Source organism: Corythoichthys intestinalis, chromosome 6, assembly GCF_030265065.1.
Source record: "Corythoichthys intestinalis isolate RoL2023-P3 chromosome 6, ASM3026506v1, whole genome shotgun sequence".
In the NCBI taxonomy this organism is placed as follows: Eukaryota; Metazoa; Chordata; class Actinopteri; order Syngnathiformes; family Syngnathidae; genus Corythoichthys; species Corythoichthys intestinalis.
Window position 1 is genome coordinate 35281863 of NC_080400.1, and position 12406 is coordinate 35294268.

General features: G+C 40.3%; 1 protein-coding gene across 1 annotated transcript; it reads right to left on the reverse strand.

Annotated features, from left to right (window-relative positions):
- Nucleotides 1-982: 982 nt before the first annotated feature.
- On the reverse strand, nt 983-9039 carry lbhl (LBH regulator of WNT signaling pathway, like). Its single transcript, XM_057838285.1, has 4 exons — nt 8772-9039; nt 4621-4693; nt 3826-4126; nt 983-1822 (listed from the first exon to the last, which is right to left on the reverse strand). The coding sequence occupies exons 2-4, from the start codon at nt 4687-4689 to the stop codon at nt 1743-1745; spliced, it is 450 nt and encodes a 149-aa protein (XP_057694268.1). The 5' UTR covers nt 4690-4693; nt 8772-9039; the 3' UTR covers nt 983-1742.
- Between the last annotated feature and the right edge of the window lie 3367 nt (nt 9040-12406).

Here is a 12406-nt window from a genome sequence, read left to right on the forward strand (position 1 = left end):
TGGTAGAAATAAACGATTCAGTGGCTGCCCTTCTACTCACATCCATTAGTTGGTATTGCGCAGCAGCATTGCCTTGCAGTCTGCTGAAGTCACAACAACATTAGACCTACCCAAGTAGAGATTTGTGTACGTCACCCTCTAGTGGTTGGCCCAACCTCAGTCAATGTAAACAATAACATTAGCTGCTGTTGGCTGTGTGTTGTGGGCGGCAGACCTCAGCAATAGCGGGCGGGGTACTTCTGGTCGATTTGCTCGGATTAGTCCTTTTATGAGTCTGAATTTTGGGCTCATTTGGCTTTTACTGCAAAAATGGAGGCTTGGACTATTTAGAATCCTGCATTTTAGCAGGTTTAGACTGAAGTAGGTCTAAAAAAAAGAGAAAATGTTCTAAAAAAAAAAAAAAAAAAAAGCCATATATTTTTCAAACACAAAACAAAAAGATTTTTCAGGTTTTAGGAATAGATTGGGGTAAATGTTGGTGTAAATTGGTGTAAATGCTTTTATGCATACGCGGAGTGAGGGGAGGCAGACGTCCCCGAGTGGCCGAAAAATGTAATCTCATGTAATTGACTTTCCTATACAGTATATATGAATTTAAAATAAAAACCTAGCTTGTAAAAAAAGATGTCTATAAAATGTAAAGCAATAAAACAAACAACAAAAATGAATGAAATTGACAAGAATCCCACAAAATATTTCATAATAGGTTAGGTAGCTTATAATAATAGGTAGCTTGTCTTGGCCAAAACTACACCTGAGGAGGTAAGACAGATACTTGGAATTTCTTTGTTTCATGCCCCCCCCCCCCCACACACACACACACACACACACGAAACTCTGCCTATGCTTTTTATGTCCAATTTGATTAGTTTTTTCTAAGGTGATAATTATTAATTAATTAATTGATTAATCGGGATTGAATCGAATCGTGACCTGTGAAATACACACCCGTAGTAATTACCTTTTAATACAAAATCTGAAGTTAACTTTTATCGTACTTGATTGAATTTGAGTTTTTATTGAATGTGGCAATGGAAAATATTTTAACAAAGATTTTTTATTCAGTGGCAAATTCATACTGTATGTGCATTATTTTCAGAGGTCAATTTAGACAGACAAAAACACAAATAAATTAAAATCCATCAAAATGTAGTTATCAGTTTCTCTGAATTGCTCCATAAACAAGAGCTGCCTTTTTGCATCCAAAATAGAATGAGTTCTTAAAAAGTTTTCATGTTGGAATATTTGATCTCATAAATGACAGGACTAGCTAACAAGTAATAAATAGAAATACAGTATAATCTCTCAACAGAAGTCACCAGTGGGTTGAAAAGAATTAATGAAGCTAATAATCTTTTAGAAAGCAGAGAAAAAGTAACAACATAATGTGCAAAGCCATGTATGTACAGTAATAGCATTATTACACACTGACCTTCAAAAGTGGATATTCGGGAAATTACACAAAAAGCAAAGAGGACTAAAAGTTTCAGGGGAAAACTCAAACACGGTAAAGTTCTGTAAATGTTTGCCTCATTAAACAATGTGTGCTGCTGAGATTATCTTCAGCAGCGTATTGCCAAGTGAGCAGACATGCCCATTTATGGCGTCCTTGTGAGATTCACTGGCTGTTTATCAACGCTTAAACATATTTTCCTCTTTCAGCACTGCCATTTAGGCTTTCAGCTCACAAGCATAATCTTTTATTGTCAGTGTCAACGTATTACTGTTTCCTCACGGGGTCTTCAGAGGTTGCGGTTGAGGGCCGGAACACAGTTTGGTGGAAGGGTGGGGGTGTCATCACGAAACGCATCTGACTGTAGATCTGCAGAAAAGAAAATTGTTTGGTGGCTGTGAAAATGGCATGGGTGACAATGTTTTGTTTGTTTGTTTGTTTGTTTGTTTGTTTGTTTGTTTGTTTGTTTGTTTGTTTGTTTGTTTGTTTGTTTGTTTGTTTGTTTGTTTGTTAGCGCAAGCTTTCGAACTGGAGAAATTGAACTAATTTGTAAAGACTTTCAACAAAGGACATACAACATCTGAAGAAAAACTGATATGGTGTTCTCCGATTGGCGACCTGATCTTGCAGTCTGTTGTTCTTTAGGGGCAGTGTCAGTACCTGAATTTGGGATCTGAAGGTTCGAAAACAATTCAAGGCAAACATAAAATACTTGCCATGGATAATACATATTAGGACGAAGCGGATCTGGAGCAGTAAACCAGCTTTAATACAATGATCCAGGTTATTTTACATGTCCTAGTAGTGTAATTGTACTAATTGTTGTTTTTGGAAGACGCTATTGACAGGATGGTGAAGGAGTTGGACTGCATAAGCTGCAAGTAGTCCAAAAATATGGCTACCCTGCCTCAATCTCTTGAGGAAATAAAGACTTTGGATGGTTTTCTTGTTGGAAAAAGTAAAGTCCTTGGACATTTGGACACCAAGATACTTATCCAGAAATCTCCTCCTAAAATTCACTACACCATGGATTGACGTCATTATTGCACCAGGAAAGACAACAGTGTGGCTTCACATATAAGATGGGACCCCATCACCTAGATATCGGAGCTCTCCAATGCCAATCCTCAAAAAAACCAAATATATCATATGCGTTGGAATAAACATGACTTAATGTGGTGACCCTTGATGGTATAAAATGAAATATAATATTTATCATTGTCATACTTTCATCAAAATACTTCTGCTTCTTGGCTGGGTTACTTGACTTTTTAACACACTGGTCATAGAGCATCCAAACCGTGCCATTACATCCTCACCCTCAGCGCTTGGGTGTGTTTTAGGACCTCCTGCAGCACACATGGCACCCACACAATTCCTTAGCTAGACATGCCTGGCTATTGAGTCATTACTTTTGCAGATGACACAGATGATGACAAAGATGAGGAGATGATGAGTCATTGTTCCAGCAAAAAGTTGCAAAGTTGGTACACATAAACCTGCATATTGTTGTGAAGGAAATTAGAAGGATTGTCATATACTGTACAGTATTTTAGAAATAGCTGCTCCCACTCCCAAGTACACTGACTCCTCCAATTAAAATCAGAGTTGCTGTGGAAACAGTTCAAGCCTTCTGAGTTCTTCTGAGTTTGGTTTTTCTCGGTTTTTACGTCGGTTTCTGCCAAACAACATTCAAACCAGCACCAACGCCTTTATTTCCTCAAGAAATTGAGGTGGGTTGCTTTCAGTGATGCAATTCAGACATTTTTCTCCTCTGTGTATCTTGAAGAATACACAGACCATCTTTCCTTTTGGCACAAATAATACTCTGCTGCCGACAGAATGTCTGCCACAAAATGCCAAAGGGATAATAAACAGCAGCTGAGTCTTCCTTCCATAAAACTGTCACACTAAATTGAATTTCCGTTATTTATTTATAATTAGTTTCGGGTTTTCAAGTAAAAATGATTGTTACAGCGATTATTGTCCTTACAAAATGTTTGGAGGAAAACACCCTATGAAAAGATATAATCTTTTTGATATTAATGAAACTTAAAACATGACTGGCCAGGATATTATAGTTATCAGATTTGCTTCACAATTCTGAGGTTCTGGGTTAAGCTCCTCCCTATATTGAGTTTTGTTTGTGTGTTCTCTCCGTGCTTGTGTGCATTTTCTATGGGTAGTACAGCATCTTCCCAACAAAAACATAGGCGTGCAATCTGCAATGAGTTCTGTGTTTGGCTGACAAATTGTGTAGGGTAGGCTATTCTGCCTCTCCTTCTAAAGCAAGTTGGGATAGGTTCCATCTCACCTGTAGAAGAAAAACATCTAAAAGTAGCCCTAACACAAACATAAAACATCAAACTCACCAATAAGTGTTAATCCTTGATGTTGGCTCAAAATAACAGATGTTCTATCATCCTCCTCCTCCTCCTCCTCTCCCCAGTCAGCAATGTTGGCTGGGGGGATGCACTGCTCCAAGAAGAGGTCTTCCTCGTCCTCATCCATGTCCATGTTTTCCGGAGGCCAGCGTAGTTCTCCGCTCTCCACCTCGCTCACCTCAGTAGGCTCGACAACAATGGAGGGCAGACGCTCCCTCTGGTGGTTTTGAGCCAAGTTGTTCAAAGATGTCTCTGGGTCAAGGACTACGTCAACCGGGTCAGGGAAGATCTGAAGAAAGAAAGGGGGAGCAATTGAGCACTTAGTAGAAAGGTGACAATTGTCTTAAATAATTCATAGAGTAAGTGAGAATTTGTGTTGTCTATCTGTGAAAAAGCTAACAAATTACAAGAGACCCAGAAACTACCCTGTCATGACCTCCTGCTACCCAGAAAACTAGTACCAAAACACAAGAAATCCAGCACAACCTTGCTGGATTTCTTGTGTTTTGATACTGATCTTTCTGGTACAGAAGCCATCATATGTTGGATTTCTTAGCAGGGATATCTCAATTATGATTGACAATTGACCTAACCTGCATTGTTTTTGAAATGTTTATGAACGCTCTAGTCCCAAGAGATATCTCACATGAGAACGAAGAAGAAAATGCAAATTCCACATAGAATGGTCTGAGCCCAGAGTTGAACATTGAATCTCAGCAGCTGACCACACTGAGCCAAATGAGGCATTGCGGAATTTCTCATGACCGAAATACAAATATGTACCTGGAAAGGCATTCGTTCCTTCCTTTTCAAATCTTCAGAATTTGAATCCTGGCCACTTAGCTCCTCCATCACTCTGCAGACACAAGAAGAATAACTATACTGTAATAGAAAGTAAACTAGTCAATCCCATTAAAAGATTTGTGTCAAAAGTCAAAACCTTCACTGAACATAAAGATTAGCTCTTGGTATTCATATCATCACCAACATAAAGCTGCGAAAAAGGCTCACCGAGGTTGTTTCTAGTAACTTTATGAGCTCTTACACGTAGCCACAAGCATTTTCCTGAAGTCACGTGATTATAAATTAAGCTTAAAAACCTTTATAATTGGAAAGAATGTCAGACTGGGGCCCTTTGGAATCCCCCAGAATTCATAACTGGACTGGAAAGAAAATGCACTCTCCAACCTAAAACTGCGGTGTATGTTACATTCCTCACTTAATGACATTTGCAGTAGTTTTGGATGCAGTTGATGTTACTGCGATAAACATACACTTGAACATCTGTGAGACTCTGACATTCTTTACACTGTTCTTAAAATGTGTTTGTTTTAATACATAAACAGCACACGCAATTGTGTTTCAAGCTAAATTTAAACTATTCCGAGGCTATATGTTCCCAGGCTTGCCGTCACTCCTACATTTCTAAAAGCTGCTAGACTAAGTGAATTAGGTGGCTGTTCCTGTATGTGTGTCATCACATGTTGTGTCCTATAACACACACACACACACACACACACATACACACACTACAGATTAGTGCAGAGTCAAACAGAGCTTTGCTCAAAATGGATTATGTCTGCTACAGCTCATAATTCATGTTGTGACTGTGAACCATACTGAACACATGCACTCCACGCCCTTCATCCAAAAGAGAGGGAGGGAGTGTGGCGGCTGCTTTTCATCTTCCACCAACCATTTGCTGTACTATTCTAACATGATAGTGCATGTGAGACATGCTGATGTCCCCTGTTACCTAGTTCACAAAGATTCCCCCTGTGGGGCCACAGTGTGGTCAGTGGATGCTTTTAAAAGTCCTTCATTCCAGCTCCATATAACTTCAATCTCTGTGGGGTGTCCATATAAACTGAGAGACCGGTTAGGAATGACAGAACATCTGGGGCAGTCGTGGCGCAGTTGGTGGCTTGAGTTACCCTGGGACTGCAGGGTCAATGGTTCAAATCCTCGCTATGACTGCTCACAGTCAAAGTGCCCTTGGGCAGGGACTGAACCCTAATTTTCCCCCATTGGGTTGGCAGTGCCTTAAATGGCAGCAGCACCATTGGTGTGTAAATGTGTGCTAATGTGAAGTGCTGTGGGCATTGTAACAATGGAGATAAATGTGCTATATATAAGTACTTTCCATCTATTTGAACCCCCTTTTTTTATCCTTTACCACTGTATTTGTGTTTTTTTGTTTTTTTTTTTCGTTTTTTGTAACTCTCCCTGCTTTACTCATACGTTGCTGACTCTCAGTCATGGTGTAACATGCAATCTGTTAAAACCGTGCTCAATGCTTAATTCTTAATGATATCTCCCCCGAAAGACAGATCTCATCTCAGTGTTTGTACTTAATTTAGAATCTGTTAAAACAGTAGTAGCAGTAACAGCAATACTAGCTAAACTTTTTAGGTAGATTAATTTTTATAAATACTAAACCAAGATATTGGGGATATTTTGGAACTGAAATAAAGAATCTACTGATAATGCACTTATTAATTCACGTATATTTTAAATTACAGCACTGAGCGATTAAATGGTTTCAAGAGGAATTTTTTTTAAAATTGAGCCATAAAATTTCGTGTTTTTGGATTATTGTGATTGTACTACAATGTTATAGAAACGGATAACTCTCAAATGTCAATGTATTATGTCATCTAATTATCTTGATTTTAGATCCCATTAAAAATAATAATAATTAAAAGGGAATCAAACAGCATGGATGCAAATATTTCACGACTGTTTCAGAATGCATTTTGAAGTAATAGTACTGATTAATATTTTTTTTTGTAATACAAATAGTAGATTTCTATGCATTGCTAAGTTTATTTATGTATTTATACTCCCTCACATGCTGTGATCTTCACCATAACACAGCGAAATTTAAGAATATACAGTATCTCGTTCATGTCTCATTTACATCTCTGAGAAGTGAACGAGCAACAATCGAGGTTACTGTGGTTTTTTCTGTTTTCTCAAATTTCTCTCGGGGGGATTAAGTCTTACAGAGAGTGTTGTGCGAGAAAGTTTTGAGAACTAGAATCACTGTCAAATGGAAATGGTCGATGTGTAACTGATTACATGATGACAATATTAAATATGTAATATACTGTTCGTCAACTTGAACTTAGTGCAAGTCTGTTAACCTTCAAATTCCTCATCTTGTCGCCCATGATAAAATTAAAATTTGTGACATGGAAGAAAATACATCGATTGAAAATGCAAAATTTGCACTCATATACTGACCAGTAGGCTACTTTTAATTTCGGGTGACTTTTTATATGAACACTAACATATGGCTATTTCTCTTCTTTTGCTTTCGGCTTTTCCCTTCAGGGGTCGCCACAGCGAATCAGTTGACTCCATCTAACCCTGTCCTCTGCATCTTCTGCTCTCACAACAACTACCTTCATGTCCTCTTTAAAACATCCTTAAACCTCCTCTAATATACTGACTATCTCTCCTCTGGACATGCCCAAACAATCTCAGTCTGACTTTTTCTCCAAATCTTCTAGCATGTGCTGTCCCTCTGATAATGCAATTGGCTACCCAAAAAAGGTTATTGTCGAGTCTGGAGTCATTGTCTAACCGTTAAACAATGACTCCAGACTCGACAAGCTGACTAACCGTTAGACAATGACTCTAACCGTTAGTCAATGACTCCAGACTCGACAAGCTGACTTGAAAAACCTGGATCGTAGCTTGGTTCCCACCTGCCAGTGATCCACTTGGTCACCATGCCCGCTCTCGCCACACCCGATGGAACAACCTGTGACTCGAATTAACTCAACAACCTTTTGACTTGGTACGACTTGTCTTCATAAGATTTGACTTGACGTGACTCTTCTTTACATCCTTGTGACTAAGCTCGACTCGATATGACCTCGTGACTCGACTCGACTCGACTCGACATAACCTCATGACTCGAATTCATCTTGACTCGACATAACCTCATGACTCGACTCGACTTGCCCACAACAGGTAAGACTTGGGACTTACTTGTGTCTCTGATCATAGTGGCTCGTGCAACTGTCTGCTAATTGGTTCCAAAACAATGCACTCAATGCTTTGACCCCGAACTGCAAAACAGCAAATGGGTACGCTTTTTCAGCTAACAACACAGCATGTCCCTCCCAAACAACTTAGAGAATAGGGAAATTCATTAATGCCGGAATCTAAATATAGATGTTTTACTCTATTTATATTGTGATCGATTGTGTTGCGTCTCAACAAAGATAGAGGTTTCTCTGGGGGGGAGGGGTCAAAAGTTTAATCAACATTTACTGTTTTGATCTCTTTGTCAAACAGCATTTGTGAATTTAGTTTGAACGTGCATGTTACAAGTACATTTGCTCGCTAGCTAGACTTAATTATGTTGGAATTGAAAAAGCACTGCTTGGCTAAAAACCAGGACACTCATCTGTTCTCATCCCAACCGGATCAGCTTTGAGGGGGACGTACCATTGATGTCCCATTTGTGGAATGTGCACAATCCGACAAAACACTTTTTTATATGATGCCGATGACGTGTGTCACACTAAGCTGTTTGTGTGCCACCTGGGATGGAAACTTACAGAAGCTATTATGAAGAAGCTTAGCCTCCATGTAATCCCCATCATATACACTCTCTCTGAACACCTGTACGTTTACACTCTCTCCAATCTCTGTTTGCACTGTCAAAAACACAGAATGAGGAACACCACAATAAAGCAAAGGTCAATTTTTTAAATAAATTTTACCCCAGAGAAATATGATGTCACTTAATAAATACAATCAATTTTATGGGAAAGTTTCAGGAATTTTATTCTCGAATGCACTCGAATGACAGCAAATAAACTATACTCTCAATAAGCAGCATATATCTAAAAATTACCTCTCTAGGTTGAGTTCAAATTGAGGTCAAGGATTGGAATTCTGCCTCCAATAAATCTTACCCTTCATTTGCTGTCAGATAGCTGTCTTCTTCTCCATCTTGGCACAGATCCACTATGGAGAAGACTGGCTCTTCCACAGTGGGCACAGTCTGTATATTGGGGACTTCAGAAGACGGTGAGCAGCTACCGCAGCATTCCCCCTCTGCGGAGCATTCAGGGAGGCTGTTAGTATCCAGGACGAGGCCTGGATGAGGGCAACCCACACCCTCAAAGATGCTCTGGGGACGGGGATGCAGGGGGGCAGTGTATCTGATGGCTTTGCTCCGGGTACGACAGCAACTTCCTCACTATTGTGTCAGTCCAACTTTGTCAACAAGTGCTCCCTTCGAACTTCCCTCCTTGTGTCAGTCTCATCGTCCTCCCTCTCCTAGCCCAACCCACAATCAGGCTTTGGATTAGCGTCTCTTTCGATTACATGGGCTTGATGGGTGACGTCAGCCAGGCTTGACAGTCCCCTCTGATGAGTTGGCACAGGGCGTCGTAGATGCATGTGCAAGGGCACACAGATGGCCAACATGATGCGAGAGTTGCATGACTGTTTGCACATTCCCCTAACTTTATGGTACTTACTATGGTGCACTGTTGCTATACCCTACTTTCTTTGTTCAAGAGATTCCTTTGTCTCATTCTGGAAAAGAACTCTTAACTTGGTGTGCCGTTGCACCCGCGGTAGATTTAGATTTGGATGATTCATGGAATTAGCTCAGGGATCAAGGGCTCAGGCATGGGGAGGGGAAGAGAGGGAGGAGAGAAAATGGAAAGAGGGATACAAAGTATATACTGTGTGTGTATATATATTATTATATTATTATTATATTACACATATTTTTACATATTACAGATTGGACTTTAGTGAGTTAATTAAGACCATTTAATTACAGAAGATTTCATGAATTTAAAAATAAAACAACGCATTTTTATTGCAGATTACAGAACAGAAGCTTGAAACAACACGGAACCTAGGTCATTGCACTGACTGACAGACACATTAGTTCGGCTATCGGTTACCAAAAGGAAGAAGTCTGATTATATTAGCAGATTTCATTTTTAAAAATATACATACAGTGGGGAGAACAAGTATTTGACACACTGCCGATTTTGCTAGTTTTCCCACTTGCAAGCCATGTAGACCTCTGTAATTTGTATCATAAGTTCTCTTCAACTGTGAGGGACGGAATCTAATACAAAAATCCAGAAAATCACATTGTATAATTTTTAAATAATAAATTTGTATTTAACTGCATGAAATATGTATTTGATACATTACCAACTAGTAAATATTTTGTCTCTTAGTTCTTTTTTAAGAACCCCTCCTGTTCTCCACTCATTACCGGAAGTAACTGCACCTGTTTGAACTTTTTACCTGTATAAAAGACACCTGTTCACATGCTCAAACAAACAAACTTCAACCTCTCCACAATGGCCAAGACCAAAGAGCTGTGTAAGGACATCAGGGATAAAATAATAGACCTGCACAAGGCTGGGATGGGCTACAGGAAAATAAGCAAGCAGCTTGGTGAGAAGGTAACAACTGTTGGAGCGATTATTAGAAAATGGAAGAAGTTCAAGTTGATGGTCAATCGGCCTCGTTCTGGGCCTCCATGCAAGATCTCACCTCGTGGGGCATCACTGATCATGAGGAAGGTGAGGGATCAGCCCAGAACTGCACGGCAGGGCCTGGTCAATGACCTGAAGAGAGCTGGAAGCACAGTCTCGAAGAAAACCATCGGAAACACATTACGCCGTCATGGATTAAAATCCTACAGCGCACGCAAGGTCCCGCTGCTGAAGCCAGTGCATGTCCAGACACGTCTGAAGTTTGCCACTGACCATCTGGATGATCCAGAGGAGCAATGGGAGAAGGTCATGTGGTTGGATGAGACCAAAATTGAACGTTTTGGTCTAAACTCGGCTCGTCGTGTTTGGAGGAAAAAGAAGGATGAGTACAACCCCAAGAACACCATCCCAACCGTGAAACATGGAGGAGGAAACATCATTTTTTTGGGGCTGCTTCTCTGCCAAGGGTACAGGACGACTGCACCGTATTGAGGGGAGGATAGCTGGGGCTATGTATCGCCAGATCTTGGCTGACAACCTCCTTCCTTCAGTGACAGCCCTGAAGATGGGTCGTGGCTGGGTCTTCCGGCATGACAACGACCCAAAGCACACAGCCAAGGCAACTAAAGAGTGGCTCCGTAAGAAGCATCTTGAGGTCCTGGAGTGGCCTAGCCAGTCACCAGATCTGAACCCTATAGAAAATCTATGGAGGGAGCTGAAAGTCCGTGTTGCCCGGTAGCAGCCCCGAAACCTGAAGGCTCTGGAGAAGATTTGCATGGAGGAGTGGGCCAAAATCCCTGCTGCAGTAGGTGCAAACCTTGTCAAGGGCTACAGGAAACGTTTGGTATCTGTAATAGCAAACAAAGGTTTCTGTACCAAATATTAAGTTCGATTTTTGTGATGTATCAAATACTTATTTCATGCAATTAAATGCAAATTTATTATTTCAAAATCATACAACGGGATTTTCTGTTTTTTTGTATTAGATTCCGTCCCTCACATTTGAAGAGAACTTATGATACAAATTACAGACCTCTACATGCTTTGCAAGTGGGAAAACCAGCAAAATCGGCAATGTATCAAATACTTGTTCTCCCCACTGTAAATAAAAATGTATGGGTTTTTACGGAACTACATATTGTGGTGGTCTTTGCATACTTAACCCAAGAAACTATAGCCCAAATTATAACGGACACGTCTGCGGTACGGATCCGCCAAGATATAGCAGCAGAGCCAATCTGTTTCCATTCTATCATATTGTTCAAATAATACCGGCCGCATATGCGCTACGGATTGACTGCAGACCATCTCCGACGTGCCAGAGTCCGCCGGATGGTTTGGGCTATTTTCTATTTTTGCCGGAGAGGCATCCGTCAAAATGGTCAGAGCTAGATCTGTGTTCAACAGGCCAGGTTCTTATTCACTGTTTAAACACCAGCAAACATGGACGATGAATGATTCAAGATGGGGGTGGAAAGTCACAAAGTTTAAAAAAGAATCTAGCAGAAGCGATAAGGTTGGACAGTGAGTTATGCAAGTTATGCAATTTAAAAGAGTAATTACTGTAAATAGAAAACGGGTTGTTGATGTGGTTGGGGTGTCACAAACCCATGGTAAAAGCAAAAAAAAAAAAAAAATCGGGAAATTGTTCAGTCAAATCAAGTCCACCTCTCCGTTTGTTTGTCGTTGTTTTAAATGCCACATTATCGCGCTCAATCATGCAAGAGCTCACGACGGAATGGAGCTGCTGGACCGCAGTTGTGCGCCGCCAGTATGTTTTGTCGTATTTTTGACGTACTGCGGAGCACGCAGTCAACACCGAGATTGGCCGTTCCGTACCGCAGCCGGGTCTGGTATAATTTGGTCTTAAGGGTTGTGAGGTTGTTCCAAACTAGTGTTTTTGTTAAGCAGTGATTCAAGTTTTCCGTTTCCTGTTTTGTGTTTCATCTCCTTTTGTGCCCCAATGTATTATTCATTAAATTGGGGGCAGTGACACCAAGTTATCTTCCTTTCTCATTGCCAAAATAATAAGTGCTGAGAAGTTTGGGCTGATGAGGACTATGTTCATCATCTTTTAC

Excerpts from the sequence above, each read along its gene's own strand:
- lbhl (XM_057838285.1), bottom strand. The coding sequence starts at position 4,689 with ATGGAGGAGCTAAGTGGCCAGGATTCAAATTCTGAAGATTTGAAAAGG. Across the intron at positions 4,127-4,620 it reads AGGAACGAATGCCTTTCCAG|ATCTTCCCTGACCCGGTTGA; the intron begins GTACATATTTGT and ends TTCTTTCTTCAG. Across the intron at positions 1,823-3,825 it reads TCAAGGATTAACACTTATTG|ATCTACAGTCAGATGCGTTT; the intron begins GTGAGTTTGATG and ends TCTTTTCTGCAG.